The sequence below is a fragment of the Pelobates fuscus genome, chromosome 2 (assembly GCF_036172605.1).
Source record: "Pelobates fuscus isolate aPelFus1 chromosome 2, aPelFus1.pri, whole genome shotgun sequence".
NCBI lineage: Eukaryota > Metazoa > Chordata > Amphibia > Anura > Pelobatidae > Pelobates > Pelobates fuscus.
In genome coordinates this window covers 342,262,057-342,283,656 of record NC_086318.1, presented here as the reverse complement: position 1 = coordinate 342,283,656, position 21,600 = coordinate 342,262,057, and the positions used below count along the sequence as shown (strand labels likewise).

Genomic DNA, 21,600 nt, shown 5'->3' with positions numbered 1-21,600 from the left:
TGCAAAATTGGAAGTTCTTTAAACTTTTTTTTTTGTTGCCTTCTTTTGGATCAACAGCAAAAAACAAATGTGAGGCTGATCTAGATGGACACATGTCTCTTTTCATCCTATGTAACTACATAACTATGTAACTATGTTAACAAAGCACTAGGTACAGAGTGCAATGAAACTGTGCTGAAACTGTTGTACATGGCACCATGAAGATAAAAAGTAAAGAACGGTTGAACTGCAGGCCATGTGCAGAACCCCCGCTGTAGAGGTCTGCCATAGGGAAGATGATCTGTGTTTGTTTGGTGTAGTGCAAGCAAATTAAATTACATGTTGGGGGAGACTCACTGTGGGGCCCTAAGTGTAGGCATTCTGCTTGTGGAGTTGCATGTGTGGGGTTGCATGTGAGGTGAGGATTGTGTGTATATAAATAGGGCTGTTTGTAGTGTAGTGTCTCTTTGTAGAAGGCTGTTTGTGGTGTAGTATGACTGGAGAGGGGCTGTAGTGTGTGTAGATAGGGCTTGCAGTGTGTCTTTGTAGGGGGATTGGAAGTGAAAGGGCTGTGGTGAGTAGAGGTAGCAGTGCTATAATGTAGTGTGGCTGTGGAAGGGGCTGTTTGTGGTGTAGCCTGACTGGATAGGGGCTGTATTATTGGGGATTGCTGGTGTGAGGATTGTAGTGTATGTGTTGAAAATGGGAAAGCAGTGTATGTCTGGGGGACAAAGACTGTAGTATGTGGAGGCAATAGCGACTATGGTATATGGGAGATAGGGGCTGTAATGTATGTGGTGTAGGGGCTGTTGTAGGTGGTTGGATATGGGTTGTTCTAGGTAGGAGGTTGAAGTATGTGGAGGGATAGGGAATGTAGTGTGGGAGGAATGTGGTATGTATATTTTATTTAATATTTCTCCTTTAAGTTGTTTTTATGCCTAAAGCCTTTCCTGATTGACACAAAGAAAGGTGTTTCCATGAGCAGGCTCGGGCCATAACAAATCCAATTTATTATAAATGTACTTATAATAGAATATATTTCTAACAAATAGAAATAGAGACATCACCTGCTTCCTATTATGGTTCCAAGTTCCGATTGCTAACCCTAGAATTTAGGGATCTTATTTGTAGCACATGCTTTGTCTTGTTCTCCTACTTTCATAAGCATTTAATAAGCCATCATCCAGATCAAAATAGCTTTGGGGCCATGCAATTTCTTATACAACTACACGTAACGCTAGACATCCATCACATTCCACCTTACCATCCACTAAAAGAGCCCAACCAGATGCACCAAGCAATGAAAACTCAATTTCAGCTAGGGACAATACAAGCTGCAAACCTAGTTATACCTATAATATATTAAATTTAAGTTACACATTACACATGTCTAAGGGGAAAAAAAGCTTGAAAATCTATGACAATCTAATCACATCCTTGCAAAAAAAAAAAAAGATTCACCCTGGCTATTGCACACTGTAACAAATAATAGTAAAATCTCCATGTTTGCTTTTCACTAACAGTGAGTCAATTGAAAAGTCACATAGCTGCAACCAACACACGCCACATTTGGTTCAAGTCAAGGACGGTTATAAAAACAGCTGAATTGTTATCCACATACATCCAATTTTCACCCAACTTTATTAACTGAGCCAGGTCTGTTCTTCAAATTGGACATTTCAAGAAAGATACCAGATGGATTTGTATTCCTTTTTAGAGCAACAGGCCACCGTTTACCCCCTCCCCCCCCCCCCCCTGTTATTAGAATGTTGGCGAGCATTCATGTTGTCTAAGTGGCACCTTAACAGATGAGCAATGCTGCAATGTGGTCTATTTACAAAACTGTGAATTGTGATGAGTAGATATGTAACTTGCGCATTTTGGCCTCAAATAACTAAAATATGTAATTTCACCAAAACTCTGGTGATCAATTACACAATCACTTTGGCGATGAAAGTCATGAAATCTCATTTGAATTATTCCTAGAGAATTCTTCATACCAATACAAATCTACATATAAAAAGGTGCATAAAAATGCTTTATATATGCAAAATATAGTGTTGGAGTTTTTCTGAAATGCTAGAACTTTCTATTTCAGGTCATTTCATAGTCTTTCAATAAATGATGGTTTTCAGAAAAAAAAACACTTTTTTTTTATATATTTTCTTTAACTTACAGTTTTTTTTTAATGTTCTGCCCCACCCCCTCATCATGCATTTAACAGAGCACATATCTGCTTTAATGCACTAATAATTGCAACTATATATTATTAAACAATAAACAGATATTTTTCAGTAAGAACTAAAAAAATAAAATGTTTATTACAGCACCAACTGAAAGGAAGTAGACTTGTGTTTTAAGCAGGCTCACTCCTTACCTAAAATTCTTGAATCTGTGCCTAAATACTGGGGGGAGCGGTTAGATTTGTTTTCCACATTTTTGCCAGAGATAGAAACAGATAATAGTGTAAATACATACAAATGTTTCACTAAATTGGGAATTGTCATAATTTTAATTTCAATTTCATATTTAAAGCAGCATTGTTACTCATCATGAAAAGTTTGTATTTCATAAAAATATAATCTTTATGAAACACTTATCATGACGGTGTTAGAATATTACTGAAATTCCAACCCAGTCAAGAGATATACTGAGACAAAGTAGAGGCTACTTTGTCTCTGCATATTTCCTACGACTGACATGTCTAGATACTGGACAGCGCTACTCCCATATAGAAGTGACAATTCCCTCAGCCGTCATCAGTGACAATTGCAGAGAACTTGCTCTGTCTGTGGAGGATCCCGCACACTCCATTGACCTCAATGCTGTACTCTCGTGCATGCACAAGAGTACAGCAGTGACGACGGTTCCTGACGAGCTGAAGAGGTCCCATGAGGGACATGTTCAAGTAAGTAGAACTCAGCTATATCTTCCCCCTTTGGTCCACCAGACTCCCAGTGGCGATGTCACCATTGGGGGTCTTTGCAAATTCTCCCCAGGCTGTTACAGTGTCACTTTAAGGCCAAAATAAGTGAAGTGGAAAAATTCTCCAAAACAACTATGCTACTAGTTTGGATACTTTGGCTTTTAATTTGAAATTCCCTTTGAAGTCCCAACAATCCTCACTTTAGTTAATAAACCTGTTTATTTTTCAAATATTTACCATGACCTCAATTTAACATTTTTGGATAAGCCTTTTCAATGTATTTAATACTGTTTACAATGATTTGTTTTTCAAAATATTAAAGTGTATCATAAAAAAAAAAATCAATATTTAAAAAAAATATTAAAATATTTTTGCAATATTAAATAATTTCAAAAGTTTAGCCAACACTATTAAACCAGTTGAAAATCTTATCTAAAAATATATAATCAAGGCCTGAGCACCTAATGTACTTTGGCTTTCAAATATCACCACACTAGTTGTCTGGCAATGCATACATATATTTATAGATGCAGACAACATTGCATCAAAGTGGTTATAGTGTCTGGAATCCCCAGCGCTGTCCTTCCATTCAGAATTATGTTTTAATAAAAACAAGAGTCCACATTAACCCATGCTCTTCTGTGCTGCTTGGGCTTGTGAGGAAGCATAAGTATTAGTAGTAGTAGGTGGTTGTGATTGGCTGTGAGTGTCAGCTGACCGCATTCAGCCTATCACAGTGTCATTGCAGGTATGAAAACTTTTAAAGGGAGCTGATTTGCAAACGACTATGTCTAGTTTTCAAGCATGACTGTTACAACCAGTGTTTGTCAGAATAAGCTCAACAACCAACACCTACTGATCATATCATTAACATTTATATTTGTGACTTTACATCTATATTATAGTCAAACTTATTTTTAAAGTTAAATACCCTTTAATATTGAAAGAGAAAATTATTGTTTCACTTTAAATCTCTCTGTACATGAACAAAAGCACATAGTGAGTTTGTGCAGAATTATTTTACTTGTATAACACGTAGATGCTTCACTGAAGCACCTCAGGTAAATAAATTATTAAAAATCAAGTATGATTAACATTCTCGAGCATGTTTCCTACCACTCACTCTGCATGATTTAAAGTCAACTGAAATAAATACAGAATAATTAGTCAATACACTTAAAGTAAAAAAAATTACATAATTTGCTTATTTTTTTTGCAAATATAATAATATAATTTAGGAGTTAATTTGTCGTGTTTTATTTCTTAGCTTGTACAGCAACAGTAAATATGATTTATGAAACCTCTGTACTAATATCACTATGAAAGCACATAGCAATACTCCCAACAACCATTAATGCTGCTTAAGAGAGAGTGACAGTACTTTTAAAAATAATTAAAGAGTTGGATAAAATTGCTCCTTAAGGTATGATTTTAGTTAAGGGATAGATTAAACAATGACATTCTGTGAGTATGTGAATGTGACGCATTTTTCTTACATTGTAAATGTCTGATCAGAAATAAGGACATTTTGTATATCAATTGCTTAGCTCTGAGAAAAAAATCCTTTCATGGAGGTATTTATACAAAACATAATTAACGAAAGAATAAATGTAAGTCTTTAATATACAGGCACCATTGTATGCCTGCAGATTAAATTATTTCTTATCTAGGATATTTACAAGTAACTATAATTCTCTTTTATTAGAGATGGCTTTATTGTTCTTTTGTAAGTGACAATTAAATGTATTTTTGAAGAGCAGAAAAAGCATTATTTAAAATAACAGAAAAAAAGGAATCTTAAAAACAACAGTTAATAGAAAAAGATTAGGGTCTTCACTTAATACTTTGGGAAAGGTTTTTCAATTATTTTTTATATTTTTGGATAAACTTTTAAAATGAATTAATTATTTTTGAAAAAAAAATTAAGTTTGATATTCTTGATATATTTAATCTATCATTTTTTTTATATTATAATATTTTGAAAAAAATAATTGTAAAAGTTGATCCAAAAGTATTAAATCATTTAATAAGCCTATCCAAAAATGTTAATCTAGTGCCTATGGCCTAAATTGAATAAGCTTTCCAAATGACTCAGCATTGTAAGAAAAACTTTCAAAATTATTTATCTAGAAGAGGGGTGCTCAAAAGGTAGATCCCCTGATGTTTTAATACTACGGCTTCCATGATGCATTGTCATTCTAAAGGCACACAAAGCATCATGGGAGTTGTAGTTCTACAACATCAGGGGAGCTACATTTTGGGCACCCCTGATCTAGAAGAATTCCAATAGACTGTAAAGCTGACTTCTGTAGATAAATCATTTGAATTTTTTTCTATCCGTAATGAAACATTCAGAAAGCTTATTACCGTATATACTCGAGTTTGAGCCGACCGGAATATAAGCCGAGGCCCCTAATTTTACCCCCAAAAAATGGGAAAACTTATTGACGCGAGTATAAGACTAGGGTGGGAAATACAGCAGCTACTGGTAAATGTCTAAATAAAATTAGATCCTAAAAAAATTATATTAATTGAATATTTATTTACAGTGTGTGTATATAATGAATGCAGTGTGTGTGTATGAATGCAGTGTGTATATGAGTGCAGCGTGTGTGTATGAGTGCAGCGTGTGTGTATGAGTGCAGTGTGTGTATGAGTGCAGTGTGTGTATGAATGCACTGTGTGTATGAATACAGTGTGTGTATGAGTGCAGTGTGTGTATGAGTGCAGTGTGTGTATGAATGCAGTGTGTATGAGTGCAGTTTGTGTATGAATGCAGTGTGTGTGTATGAGTGCAGTGTGTGTATGAATGCAGTGTGTGTATGAGTGCAGTGTGTGTGTATGAGTGCAGTGTGTGTGTATGAATGCAGTGTGTGTGTATGGATGCAGTGTGTATGAGTGCAGTGTGTGTATGAATGCAGTGTGTGTATGAGTGCAGTGTGTGTGTACGAATGCAGTGTGTGTGTATGAATGCAGTGTGTATGAGTGCAGTGTGTGTATGAGTGCAGTGTGTGTGTATGAGTGCAGTGTGTGTATGAGTGCAGTGTGTGTGTGTATGAGTGCAGTGTGTGTGTGTGTATGAGTGCAGTGTGTGTATGAATGCAGTGTGTGTATATGAGTGCAGTGTGTGTATATGAGTGCAGTGTGTGTGTATGAGTGCAGTGTGTGTGTGTGTGTTGCAGAGCCTTGGTGGGGGGTGGGCAATTTTATTATTATTTTTTAATTATTTAAATTTTTTTTATTATTACTTTTTATTTCATTTACTTATTATTTTTACATGGCTGGGAGGGGGGCTCTCACTCCCTGGTGGTCCAGTGGATGGGCTGTGTAGAAGGGGGGCTGGCAGAGCTGTTACTTACCTCTCCTGCAGCTCTTGTCAGCTCCCTCCTCCTCCGCGCCGGTCCGTGAAGCTCCCAGTGTAAGTCCCAGTGTAAGTCTCGCGGCCGCACTATGACCCCGCGGCTCTCGCGTGACTTACACTGGGAGCTGACAGAGGTGCTGAACGGACCGGCGCGGAGGCGGAGGGAGCTGACAGGAGCTGCAGGAGAGGTAAGTAAGAGCTCCCTGCCAGCCCCCCTCCTACACAGCCCCATTGTCTGTATTATGGCAATGTAAATTGCCATAATACAGACATTGACTCGAGTATAAGCCGAGTTGGGGTTTTTCAGCACAAAAAATGTGCTGAAAAACTAGGCTTATACTCGAGTATATATGGTAGTATCAGGGCTGCCATCAGAAATTTTGGGGCCCCTGACAAAGCACAAGGTCTGGGCCCCCCCTCCCCCGCCCCCTCCCTCCCGGGCCCGCCCACGCCCTACCTAGTCTGCTGACAATGATGCGGGACTGAATGTGGTGTGTATAGTGGAAGTGAATTAGAATGTGTGTAATGGATGTAGTGTTTGTGTGTATTAGATACTGTTTGTGCAGTGAATGCAGAGTGTGTGTTTGTGTAGCGGATGCAGTGTGTATAGTGAACGCAGAGTGTGTTTGAGTAGTGGATGTAGTGTGTGTACAGTGATGTAGTGTGTGTTTGTGTAGTGGATGTAGTGTTTGTATGTACTAGATGAAATGTGTTTAGTGGATGCAGTGTCTGTAGTGGATGTAGTGTGTGTATTAGACGCAGTGTCTGTGTATAGTGAATGCAGAGTGTTTCAATTTGTGGTGGATGTAGTGTGTGTACTGTGAATACAGGATGTTTGTGTAGTGGATGCTGTGTGTACAGTTAATGCAGAGTGTGTGTCAGTATAGTGAATCCAGAGTGTGTGCATAGTTTAGTGAATGCAGAGTGTGTGTTAGTGTGTAATGAATGCAGAGTGTGTCAGTGTAATGAATGTAGTGTGTGTGTTAGTGCAGTGAATGCAAAGTGTGTGTAAATGTGTAGTGAATGCAGAGTGTGTTAATGTGTAGTGAATGCAGAGTGTGTTAATGTGTAGTGAATGCAGAGTGTGTGTAAATGTGTAGTGAATGCAGAGTGTGTTAATGTGTAGTGAATGCAGAGTGTGTTAATGTGTAGTGAATGCAGAGTGTGTGTTAATGTGTAGTGAATGCAGAGTGTGTGTTAATGTGTAGGGAATGCAGAGTGTGTGTTAATGTGTAGGGAATGCAGAGTGTGTGTTAATGTGTAGGGAATGCAGAGTGTGTGTTAATGTGTTGGGAATGCAGAGTGTGTGTTAATGTGAATACAGGATGTTTGTGTAGTGGATGCTGTGTGCACAGTTGATGCAGAGTGTATGTTAGTGTAGTGAATGCAGAGTGTGTGCATAGTTTAGTGAATGCAGAGTGTGTGTTAGTGTGTAATAAATGCAGAGTGTGTGTTAGGGTGTAGTGAATGCAGAGTGTGTCATTGTAATGAATGTAGTGTGTGTGTAAATTTGTAGTGAATGCAGAGTGTGTGTTAATGTGTAGTGAATGCAGAGAGTGTGTTAATGTGTAGTGAATGCAGAGAGTGTGTTAATGCGTAGTGAATGCAGAGAGTGTGTTAATGCGTAGTGAATGCAGAGAGTGTGTTAGTGTAGTGAATGCAGAAAGTGTGTTAGTGTAGTGAATGCAGAGAGTGTGTTAATGTGTAGTGAATACAGAGAGTGTGTTAGTGTGTAGCGGATGCAGAGTGTTAATGTGTAGTGAATGCAGAGAGTGTGTTAGTGTGTAGCAGATGCAGAGTGTGTGTTAGTGTAGTGAATACAGAGTGTGTTAATGTGTAGCGAATGCAGAGTGTGTGTCAGTATAGTGGATGCAGTGAGTGTGTTAGTGTGTAGTGTATGCAGAGTGCATGTTGTATTAGTGAATGCAGTGTGTGTATTGTATTAGTGTATGCAGTGTGTTTGTTGTGTTAGTGTATGCAGTATGTATGTTGTGTTAGTGTATGCAGTATGTATGTTGTGTTAGTGTATGCAGTGTGTGTGTTAGTGTATGCAGTGTGTGTTGCATTAGTGTATGCAGAGTGTGTTGTGTCAGTGTATGCAGAGTGTGTTGTGTCAGTGTATGCAGAGTGTGTTGTGTTGGTGTATGCAGAGTGTGTTGGTGTATGCATAGTGTGTTGTGTTGGTGTATGCATAGTGTTTTGTGTCAGTGTATGCATTGTGTGTTGTGTTAGTGCATGCAGTGTGTGTTGTGTTAGTGCATGCAGTGTGTGTTGGGTTAGTCTATGCAGAATGTGTTGTGTCAGTGTATGCAGAGTGTGTGTGTTGTGTTAGTGCATGCAGTGTGTGTTGTGTTAGTCTATGCAGAATGTGTTTTGTCAGTGTATGCAGAGTGTGTGTGTTGTGTTAGTGTATGTAGTGTGTGTGTGTTGTGTTATTGTATATAGTGTGTGTTGTGTCAGTGTATGCAGTGTGTGTGCTGTGTCAGTGTATGTAGTGTGTGTGTGTGTTGTGTCAGTGTATGCAGTGTGTGTGTATGTTGTGTCAGTGTATGCAATGTGTGTGTGTGTGTGTGTGTGTGTGTGTTGTATCAGTGTATGCAATGTGTGTGTGTTGTGTCAGTGTATGTAGTGTGTGTGTGCTGTGTCAGTGTATGTAGTGTGTGTGTGTGTTGTGTCAGTGTATGCAGTGTGTGTGCTGTGTCAGTGTATGTAGTGTGTGTGTGTGTGTGTGTGTGTTGTCAGTGTATGCAGTGTGTGTGTGTGTGTTGTGTCAGTGTATGCAGTGTGTGTGTGTGTGTGTGTGTGTTGTGTCAGTGTATGCAGTGTGTGTGCTGTGTCAGTGTATGTAGTGTGTGTGTGTGTGTTGTCAGTGTATGCAGTGTGTGTGTGTGTTGTGTCAGTGTATGCAGTGTGTGTGTGTGTGTTGTGTCAGTGTATGCAGTGTGTGTGTGTGTGTGTGTGTTGTGTCAGTGTATGCAGTGTGTGTGTGTTGTGTCAGTGTATGCAGTGTGTGTGTGTGTTGTGTCAGTGTATGCAGTGTGTGTGTGTGTGTGTTGTGTCAGTGTATGCATGTGTCAGTGTATGCAGTGTGTGTGTGTGTGTTGTGTCAGTGTATGCATGTGTGTGTTGTGTCAGTGTATGCATGTGTGTGTGTTGTGTCAGTGTATGCAGTGTGTGTGTGTGTGTGTGTGTGTTGTGTCAGTGTATGCAGTGTGTGTGTGTTGTGTCAGTGTATGCAGTGTGTGTGTGTGTGTGTTGTGTCAGTGTATGCAGTGTGTGTGTGTGTGTTGTGTCAGTGTATGCAGTGTGTGTGTGTGTGTGTGTTGTGTCAGTGTATGCAGTGTGTGTGTGTGTGTGTGTTGTGTCAGTGTATGCAGTGTGTGTGTGTGTGTGTGTGTGTTGTGTCAGTGTATGCAGTGTGTGTGTGTGTTGTGTCAGTGTATGCAGTGTGTGTGTGTGTGTGTTGTGTCAGTGTATGCAGTGTGTGTGTGTGTGTGTTGTGTCAGTGTATGCAGTGTGTGTGTGTGTTGTGTCAGTGTATGCAGTGTGTGCGTGTAAATGTGCTGGGGTGTGGGGGAGGGGGGGGGCATTTTAACATAATAAAAAAAAAAAATTAAATTGTTTCTCCCCCCTCCCTGCTTACCTGTGTCTAGGGAGGGGGGAGATTCCATCCCTGGTGGTCCGGTGGCATGGTGGGGCCCCCCGGCTTCCCAGTTACCGCAGAGGGGGCCCAGGCAGCACACAGCCTCCTCTCTCCTCCAATAACTGTCGCAAGACCCGCGGAGCGTTGCCATGGCAACCGGGTCTCGCGAGAGTTATTAGCAGAAACGAGAAGAAGAGAAGCTGTGTGCTGCCTGGGCCCCCTCTGCGGTAACTGGGAAGCCGGGGGCCCGGGGCTGCACACATAGATAGCGATATTCGCTATCTATGTGTGCAGAGAGGGAAAGTGGGGCCCAGGACTGCCAGAGCAGTCCGGGTCCCCCAGGGCCGCCGGGCCCGTGACAACTGTCACGGTTGTCACCCCCTGATGGCGGCCCTGGGTAGTATGTCTGGATAAACTTTTCATACAATCACAGTGTGTTAAAGCTTTTCAAGTGATTGATCTACAGAAGTCACCTTTAAAGTTTATGGAAATTTTTGTAAATAAATCATTTGTAATAGTTTTTTTCTAACACATTGTGATCATGTGAAAAGCTTATTTAAAAAAATTCAATTGAGGCCTATGTTAGTATTCTTGCAGGGCACTGTTTTATTTGTTGTTGTTTTTCCCCTAAAGACCTAGAGATCAGTGTAATGTTGATGTTGAGTAATTTATTAAAACCCAGCCATGATACCTGACCATCAAATTTATCCCAGAGTCAGAATGTATTTTCGATGCAAGATATAAGGTCATATTTATATTTAGGTAACAAGGACATTTTTCTTTTAAATGTTATACATCCCTATTTAAATATTACTATTACTATTACTATTATTTAATTTACATTCACCAAAAGTCTAGTCATCAAGCCCTATCATCATGCAGTAAAACATTACTATAGAAATAAAATACAGCATTTCATTATTTAGAAAAAAAACGAAACCATAGAACCTTAATGATTAACTGCCATTTAGGAGTAAAATCAGTTTTTTTTCTTTTTATACAGCGCTAGCCACACCTCTCCTGACTGTTACTGACACAGCCTACATGAAAACAAAATAGTTTAATTTTCAATCAGATGCAACTCACTTTAAAAGTTTTTAACTCCTACTCTGCAAATTGAACTTTCATTACATATAGGAGGGGTCTAGCAAGTTATTGACAGAACAGGAGATCAGAAAGTCTAAATTAAACAGAATGTGCAATAAAGGAAGTGTAAACATTAGATGACTCTTTATAGGAAGTGTTTATGAAGACTGTGTAAGTCACATGCAGGGAGGTGTTGCTACAGTAAATGGCAGTGAATTGAGCAGTGAGACTGCACGGACATGATCTATACACCAAAAACTGCTTCATTAAGCTAAAGTTGTTTTGGTGACTATAGCCCTGTTAACTATGATGGAAACATATGCCATCTGTTATTGCTATTGCTCATCAGCAATTAAATCATTTTCTTTTCACGTAGTGTGCAGCATAGGGATCACAAGTCATACATTGCCAGCACAATCCAAATGTTTTAGAATATTAGAGAGCTGCAATAGCTCTTTGTCCATGTAGAATGCATTTATACAAGTTATTTATTTTGCCCTGATATTTGAGTCACAGAGAGGAGTTTGTCATATATTTAGTCATTGGATTCAATAGGAAAGCAGGGAAAGTGATCATATGATCTCAGATTTACTCTTCCATTGTTAAATTCAGTAATCTAAAAACAGTGTGCTTTTAATTATTTTGATCTGCATTCATAATGCTTTTGACATTCATATACAAACATTTTGCTAGAACTCAAAATATTTTTTGTCTGTTTTGTCAATATGATACTTATAGGAAAATGTACATAATTTATTATTATAACTGAAAATAAAAGACTGCATGTATTATAACAATCCATGTATTGTTTTGTAATGAAGAAATGTAAGTTGGTAACTGTGTGGAATGCATCTTTTGGCTTATCCTTGTTGTGCGGGAGATCCCATCTTTAGTCCGATGTCACAAGCATGTTAATCTGCTAAAACCACGAGTGATCGTGAAACCACCCCAGAGAGCATTTTTGGGATGCCTATGCTTGAATATGATATCAGGGTTGGTAAATCCACACTAGCTTTTCATTGCCTGCATGGCTTCTGACAAAAGAGGAATTAAAGAGACACTAAATACCTAAAACACTTTAGCTTGCTGAAAAGCTTTATGTATTAAGTGTGTCCTCTTTTTTTCATTTTACAAAATGGGGAGATTTCAACACGAAATGGCACTTTTACACTTTAACCTTGTTACACCCCCCCTCCCCCCGGCTCTCAGACAACCAATCCTGCTACTTCCTGGTTGTTTAGCTATGTCGAGCAAAACTCAAGAGGCATCAATTATTCAGGTCACCTGCCCTGCCATGACTTCTCATTGAGCTTTAATGCTGGGAATTCTGTGATTGGACAGACACATAAAGTCTGTACTGGGTTAGAAGAGGAAGGCTTGCAAAGGCGTCCCGTAAGAGATCTGCAGCTTTTGCAAACATGTTTTAGATATACCCCGAATGAAAAAAATACATAACTAAACTCATGCATGTTTTCATTGGGGTATATCTACTAAACATTGTTGTTGTTTTTTTTCATTTAAAAAAAAGTTATTTTATTATTATTGCTTGGGGAGAGATTGTGATCATGTGTTATAAACCAATAGCTAGATCACTCTCAAAGTAATGTGTTCTATTTGGGTGCACTCTAGAAGGACACAATTAACTGACTATTCAAAGAAAGCTCCTTATACAGAGCATGATATAATAAGTGAACATTTCAAAGTCTTGATTAGATACATGTTATAAATCTTTAATTATTCAAAGAACACAAGCTTGTAGAAGATATACATATTTTTCACACAAAAGAAATGGCTCTATATTCTTTTGTTTTGCGTAGAAATTGCATTGAAGTGTTAGATAATACTACTTGAATTAAAAATGTCATTAACTCATATAATAGACATCCATGAAAACTGATGAGAGATGTAAAGAACTGATATAAGGCTAATGAAATTAAAACTAAATTTAAATTTCTGCCCACATATTTGAGTTATGAACATTTTACGTCTTGGATGTAGTCATTCATAGTTTGGCTGTTTCTGTCTGAATTTCACAATTTGGCATTCAATTTATTGTTTAGATATTAAACCCTTAAAGGGGAACAGTCACTCATTTGTAATTTACATTGCTGAATAAAACAGTAAAAAATCACCCATAACCTTTTTATGCGATGGACTATATTCTTTCAAATTTATATTCAAAATTTAGCAAATGACATCAGAATTCAGTTCTGACACGGCAAACATTGTGAACAAAGAGGAGAAACACCAATACTGCTTCATTTCTCTTCTCCTGTGTATGTTTTGTCTGTGCTGACTGTCAGGTGCAAACGACGGAGCTTATAATAATGATTGACACAGAGCTAAGATGTAGGCACGTAGTGATGTGGGTTACTACATTTAATTTTATTATTCACATTTCACAAATAAAGGAAATTACATTTCCCCTTTAAGAATATTCAACGTGGCTGTCAACTGACTACAATGTACAGTTGTAGCATAAAGGTGATACTCGAAAAATTAGAATATCGTGCATTTATTTCAGTAATGCAACGTAAAAGGGGAAACTAATATATGAGATAGACGCTTTACATGCAAAGCGAGATAGTTCAAGCTGTGATTGGTCATAAGTGCGAGGATTATGGCATACAGCTCATGAAAACCCCAAATCCACAATCTCAGTAAATTAGAATATTGTGAAAAGATGCAATATTCTAGGCTCACAGTGTCCCACTCTAATCAGCTAAGTAAGCCATAACACCTGCAAAGGGTTTCTGAGCCTTTAAATGGTCTCTCAGTCTGGTTCAGTAGGAATCACAATCATGGGGAAGACTGCTGACCTGACAGTTGTGCAGAAAACCACATTGACACCCTCCATAAGGAGGGAAAGCCTCAAAAGGTAATTGCGAAGGAAGTTGGATGTTCCCAAAGTGCTGTATCAAAGCACATTAATATAAAGTTATGTGGAAGGGAAAAGTGTGGAAGAAAAAGGTGCACAAGCAGCAGGGATGACCGCAGCCTGGAGAGGATTGCTAGGAAAAGGCCATTCAAAAGTGTTGGGGACTTTCAAAAGGAGTGGACTGAGGCTGGAGTCAGTGCATCAAGAGCCACCACACACAGACGGATCCTGGACATGGACTTCAGATGTTTTATTCCTCTTGTTAAACCACTCCTGAACAACAAACAACGCCAGAAGCGTCTTACCTGGGCTAAAGAAAAACAGACCTGGTCTGTTGCTCAGTGGTCCAAAGTCCTCTTTTCTGATGAGAGCAACTTTTGCATCTCATTTGGAAACCAAGGACCCAGAGTCTGGAGGAAGAATGGAGAGCCATACACTGCGAGATGCTTGAAGTCCAGTGTGAAGTTTCCACAGTCTGTGTTGATTTGGGGAGCCATGTCATCTGCTGGTGTTGGTCCACTGTGCTTCATTAAGTCCAGGGTCAACACAGCCGTCTACCAGGAGATTTTGGAGCACTTCATGCTTCCTTCCGCAGACAAGCTTTATGGGGATGCTGACTTCATTTTACAGCACCTGCCCACACTGCCAAAAGCCCCAAAGTCTGGTTCAATGACCGTGGGATTACTGTGCTTGATTGGCAAGTAAACTCGCCTGACCTGAAACCCATAGAGAATCTATGGGGCATTGCCAAGAGAAAGATGAAAGACATGAGACCGAACAATGAAGAAGAGCTGAAGGCCGCTTTTGAAGCATCCTGGTCTTTCATAACACCTCAGCAGTGCCACAGGCTGATAGCTTCCATGCCATGCTGCATTGAGGCAATACTTGTTGCAAAAGGGGCCCAAACCAAGTACTGAGTCCATATGCATGCTTATACTTTTTAGAGGTCCGATATTGTTCTATGTACACTCCTTGTTTTATTGATTGCATGTAATATTCTAATTTACGGAGATTGTGGATTTGGGGTTTTCATGAGCTGTAAGCCATAATCATCGCACTTATGACAAATCACAGCTTGAACTATCTTGCTTTGCATGTAATGTGTCTATCTCATATATAAGTTTCCCCTTTTATGTTGCATTACTGAAATAAATGAACTTTTTCACGATATTCTAATTTTTCGAGTATCACCTGTATCTCTCTGGGCTTCCATAAAATCTTAGAGCTATAGGGAACACCTTGCTAAATTATACAATTAGTAATAACAAAATTTAGCCATAACATGACTTAAACCAGGGTGCCCAAAAGGTAGATTCCCATATATTGTAGAACTACAACTCCCACGATTCTTTGCATGCCTTTAGAATGACAAAATATCATGGAAGCTGTAGTTTTGAACTCATCTGGGAATATACCTTGTTTGCACCCCTGATTTAAACAGTTAGCCCCTATCCTATTGTGTTTTAACTTTAAAAATACTACATAAATATTTAATTCTGCCAGATTTCTAATTAGATATTGCTGTTAAATATTTAAAGAACTATTTAAGGGATTCCTCCATTTCAGACGTAACTTCTAAAATTAACATTTACAACTTGAGAATTTTTCTTGGATGGATTTTCAAGCATCTCAGCTCATTGTCAATTCGATAATTGTGGCATTGAAATCTCCTATGCATTGAACTGTCAGGATGACAAGTCTTATCTCAATATGTTATAAAATATTCTCTCAAAGCCCAGTGCGGTTTATTCTCAAATCTTTGAAATGTTGTGGATTGAAACTTTGTTTCCAGCATTCAGGCAGCGACAGCTAATTTCACTCTCCATTTCACTGTAATTCAGTGTTTAGTAAATATTGTATAATGAACAAGTAGAAATGGTATTACTCCATGGACAAGGAAAAGGTTATCATATGCAAGATGTGTAGGTCAATGGTGGCTAAATTTGGGACACTACATTTCCCATGATGCAGAGGGAGTAAAAAGCATTTCTAAGACCATTTTCTGCTTTGACTGATGGTACAACTAATAAAAGTGACACTGTAGGCACTATAATTGTGTCATCTCATTTAAGTGTTATAGTACCTAAATTCCCTTGGCACCATCCTTCCATTCAGAATTAAACCATTTTTAATGTTTTTAATGCTAAAAAAGAGTCCCCAACAGACTTCTCTCTGCTTCTTGGTCTAAAACGGAATCATTAGCCTGAGCGGCTATGGGTGCCTGTGATTGGCTGAGAGTGTCAGCTTTTAGTCTTTCACAATACCTATTGCTGGTGTGAATTCGGTATGGCTGTATGGGTAAAATCTGCCTTAGCCAACTCTCCAGTAGTAGCCTGGCTGTGGGTGGCCAGAGAACCGTATTTATTGTTAAACTGCGTGAAAATGGTTTAATTCTGAATGGAGAGACAGAGCTAGAGGACTCCAAGCATTATTACTAATTCATTGAAATAAAATGGTTATAGATCCTACAATGTCCCTTTAATACATTGTTTATTCCCCGCTCCGTTAGATGCTCACCCAGTCTCCACTCCTTCAAAAAATCATTAAAAACCCACTTCTTCATAAAAGCGTATCAATTAAACAAGCCTTGTGTTTAAGAGCTTTTGTGGTAAACTCCCACCCTACCTGAACACAATGCTTTCCCCAGCTGTTCCCACTTCCTACAACCTCCAATCCAGTACCAACACTTTACTTAGTCTACCGCAATATAAAAAGAAAGCAGCCCGATCCTCCTTCTCCTACAGAGCACCGCACTTGTGGAACGACCTCCCGCACAAATTAAAATCTTCCCTAAGCCTAAAGTCCTTTAAGAGATCCCTCTCTACATACCTCAAAACAGAATGTACCTGTCATGGTTGATTATATATTTCCTACCTGTTCTATGTTACATTTTTTATTTATTGTGTATTAATATTGTTTTTGTATTTTATTGTACCCTAATGTAACAATGCAATGATTTGTGGACCCAGGACATACTTTAAAATTAGAGAAATCTCAATGTATCTTTCCTGGTAAAATATTTTATAAATAACTAAATAAATAAACTGTTAATAGCTCCCAACTGATTCCTGTCTTGCAACTGTCATTAGTCTCATACTATCCTTACCTTTTGTGTCATTTTACCCCACTCCCTCTAGCATGTAAGCTCATTGAGCAGGGCCCTCAACCCCTCTGTTCCTGTGTGTCCAACTTGTCTGGTTACAAGTACATGTCTGTTCGTCCACCCATTGTAAAGCGCTGCGGAATTTGATGGTGCTATATAAAAAATTACATAATAATAATAATAATAATAATAAAGGGTGTCAATGGTGTATAAAAAAATTACAACCATATTGTATCACTGAAAACCCATGTTCAGCATTAATAAAAAGACTTTAAAAACTATAAATTAAATGTAAAATTTTGTCATTGAATTCTGTTTTTCATTGAAATCATGTTCAACTAAAATGTAATGGAAGCATAATAAAATGCTCATTATCTTACATTTTTACATATAATTTCTGATGTTGCAGTCACTAAGCTAATAGTACATTTAATACTGACTCCACCATTGCAGTGGACAAAAACGGAAAGATAGATAGATAGATACATGGATGGATGCAGAGATGGATGGATGCTGAGAAGGAAGTGTGGACAAATAAAGAAGATGGACAGACAGGTAGATTGATTTTATCTGCTTGCTTCTTCTGCCAGGACAGCATTACTTGATGAAGTTTTGCTTTTTTGAGAAATAGAATAAAAAATCCCTGCACACATTTGGCATGTTCAGGTCCATTAACTAGATCATTTTCATTTTAATGATTAAATCATGTTTGACCATTCAGCTTTGCCATTACAAACTAATGGAAGTCAGCGCATGTGATGCAATTCTCTCACAGGCTATTTATCTTGGACTCTGACTTTGCGGGAAAGCAATGCCTGTGCTTCTCTAATTCACAGAAAATGTTTAACAATTGTAACAAGCAGCTCCAATCTATCGAGTTCATTTCTGGTGTTAAAGTGCAATAAATATATGTTGACACACCACCAAAATCATTCATCTGAATTTCTGTCTTAACCCCTTAAGGACCAAACTTCTGGAATAAAAGGGAATTATGACGTGTCAGACATGTCATGTGTCCTTAAGGGGTTAAAGGGATCTGTTGTGATACGTTACATTTTTCTGTTTATAGTCCCTTAAGTAAATAATATATTATTTGTCATAAAAATAAATTATATATTGCATTGCATTATGATGTATAAACATAACTCCTACCTACCTGTGCAATGGTCACCATGTTTGTTGATGAAACACCATTCCCACCCACTGTTCCTTTCTACTTCCTGCCCACCTTCTACATCAGGGGTCCTCAAACTCCGGCCCTCCAGATGTTGCTGAACTACAACTCCCATGATTCTCTGGCTATGCAATTCAAAGAATCATGGGAGTTGTAGTTCAGCAACATCTGGGGGGCGGAGTTTGATGACCCCTGTTCTATATGATTGTCCCTGACTCAACAGTAAATCAACTCCTTGAAGAAAAAAGATGACCTTTTCCTACCAAACCAACTAATTTGTTTAAAAAAGGACATGACTTCAGGAATCTGTTCTAATGAAGCAAGCATGCCAAGACTAGCTGTAGTCACTATAACAGAGAACAAGATAACCACTTGGAGGAGAGTTCTTGTCACAAATGCTAACCCATTAGCGTAACACTGTAGGCCAGATACTCACTAACAGTTGAGGGGTTAAGTTTTTTTTTTTGGAGTATTTGTGGTAAAATCTGCACAATTAGTAGCAATTTTTCTACAACAATATATTTGAGAAACTGAATGGTCAAAATCTGTCGAGCCTATATGTTGACGTGACAGCTACAATTTGAAAGACACTAAAAATATATTAAAAAGTTAAGATTAATGCCATTTTATTCTGCTTGAAATGCAGAAATACTATCTGATTAAACATGATAAGGGAACTCTTCGACCTTGACATTTTGAGTTTGATAAAAGTTCCAAAAGCATCGTACCAGCCAACAAACAACAGAAAGGCTATGTTCTACCATCCTAAATGCACCAATGTATATTTCCAAAAATAGGCAACACGTATTAAATACTTTAAAAACACAATTAGTATCTAATACTCATACCAAATGGCTCAAAAGGTGATGTACTATTTTAGACTGAACTTTCACAAATGTCTTAGGAAAACTTTGTGGCTCTCTACAATTCAATTCAGATGTTTATATTTTACATATTTATCTTACCTTCTGTATGAACTGCTGATACATAAGTCCAGTTATACTTTTTCACAATGTCCAGCATGGCTTTAGCCTGCAGAATGTCAGAAGGAACTACTCTCAAGAAATACTTGTATAAGGTCTTGTCACTCAGGTCAATACTTGTAGCTGAATAAGCTATTTGAGGAATATCAAAAAGCTGCAGTAGATTTTGGACTTGAATAGCTACTGAACTAGACCCTGGCCCAATGACCCCAGCAATGGGTTTTTTAATTCTGCCTTGAGGAGTTGGAGTAGCATCTAAACACTTGCTCATCCCATCTTTGTCATCCCGGATAGATATTAAGGAGTCTCGTATGAATTCGATACTCTGTTCCAGGGCAACTGATGAATACCAGCAAGAGTCTCTGATCTCAGTGCCCAGGGTGATGTTAGGCAGAAGGTCCTGGTTCATATTTATTTGGTCCAAAGTATGAAACATGGCTTCCACTCTTTGGATACCGTATTGCTCCCTTATCTCTCCACATTTCCTCTCTGGAACTCGTTCAGCAGGAGGCTGATGATGGACAGAGAAAAGTGCTCCTATAATAACATCTCCATCCATCCTGGCCACAGACCGTGGAGAAGAAGCACTGACCAGCAATGTCCTCTTACTAGGGTTCAAAGATAAGATGCCATAAGCCACCATAATAGTCATAATTGGCAAGAGAACAATCATTTTATGAGAGGTCATTTGGCAGATCCACAGGACACAAAATTGATGTTGGATTTAGAGAAGGAGAACAATTCAATAATGATCACACTCACTTTTTGTTTTCCAATTTCCTCTCAGCAACCTTAAAACAAACTGGTCATGATTACACATGTAGCCTGGGAAATAATACAGTGTACGCTGGGAAATAGCATCCTGCAGAGCAAAGACAGAAACAGATATTAAATATTTTCTTTCACTTTTGGATTTAAGTTTTAAGGTTTGTTTTTTTGGTGGGGGAAAGGTGTTTACTCATATTTAAATATGATGTGCAACTCACAATAGGTGGTATATATATATATATATATATATGATACTCAATTAAAAAAGTTTTATATATATAAAACTTTTTTAATTGAGTATCATCTATGACTATATAGAGAATGTATAGAACACATGCATATATATTTTTAACTAATTTACAGTACAAATAAACACATAAATGTGTGTGTATATATATATATATATATATATATATAACTACTATACACATAATTATATGTAAATACTTAATGTTTGCATATATATATATATATATATATATATATATATATATGTATGTATTTTCTCCTGTTACATGTCAAGTTCAGTTTATATCATATGAGAATGTCATCTGTATGCTCTAGGCAGAGGATAGGGGAGAAAATAGCCTTAAATCATTCCTATCCAATTTATGCTAAAAAATGCAACTTGTTTATCATGTCCTTTTGGCAAGGTCATTGTCTTATGAATATCCTAAAAAAATAAAGACTAACAAAACTAATAATTACTACAAGATAATACATTTAAAAAAAAAAAAAAAAAAAAAACTTTGTCAGAGTGAAAATGATATTACATATTATAGATTACAATTAGTCAAACCTATAGATACACAGTCTGATATTTCCCCCTGATGAGTAACTAGATATTTAAGTGCACAGCTTGGGACACAATGCTACTCCACAGACAAAGAAGGTGCTATTGAAAAATATATATAAATATATTAAAAATAAATACAATAATGACATAACAGTGAATGCTAAATACTGCACCATCACAAAACAAGACAGCAGTGGTTTCTAAAGCAACAGACTATAAACACATACAAGCTGTGATCTTGTAAGGGTGATCACACCTGGTGATGTTACTGCATTAGAGTGTCCTTTAAATCTGATTAAAAATACCGATGTGGAAATAAAGAATGCAATCGTGGCAATCAATATGCATTTTGACGGCAGGCGTGCAAAATAGTTTTTCAGTGTGTCTGTTACCTGGGCATTTCCTAAATTCTGTAAAACCTGCTGGTTTCAGCACCAAGGACAGCAGCACCCCATCCAGCTACCACGTCCTTCCAGTGGCTGTATTAACTAGTTGGTACTTGCCCATCAGGAAAAGCCTTTCGCCTGCTCCCAACTGCATCCTTCTCTGTGAGCTTTGTAATGTACAGCACTTGCCTTTTCTAATCTCTCTGTCAGTAACTCTCTCCCACAATCTCCTAGCACCCACACACATTCACACAACCCACACACAAGCAATTGCAACTACCAGTTCCTTCTGCTGCTCTGGGCAGTATAGCCAACCCAACTCTATACAATAACACTAGTAAGCTTGCATTTCTCATTCACTTGTGATCTTTAACTCTTGCAGCTAGAATAGATAATCAGGAAGAGAAGAAGCCTGATAGAAAATGCATCCCAATTTATTTTTATTTTTGTATATATATATATATATATATATATATATATATATTTATCTATCTATTTGGCTTTTTTTTTTTTTTTT

General features: G+C 37.9%; 1 protein-coding gene across 1 annotated transcript in view; it reads right to left on the bottom strand.

Moving 5' to 3' along the window:
- GRM1 (glutamate metabotropic receptor 1) overlaps positions 1-21,230 on the bottom strand; it is a 423,450-nt gene extending 402,220 nt beyond the window's left edge. Inside the window, exons 1-2 of the mRNA XM_063443594.1 lie at positions 21,090-21,230; positions 19,116-19,995 (exon numbers count right to left, since the gene is read on the bottom strand). Coding sequence (XP_063299664.1) covers positions 19,116-19,821 — 706 coding nt within the window. The 5' untranslated portion in view covers positions 19,822-19,995; positions 21,090-21,230. The remainder of the gene's footprint in view (positions 1-19,115; positions 19,996-21,089) is intronic.
- Between the last annotated feature and the right edge of the window lie 370 nt (positions 21,231-21,600).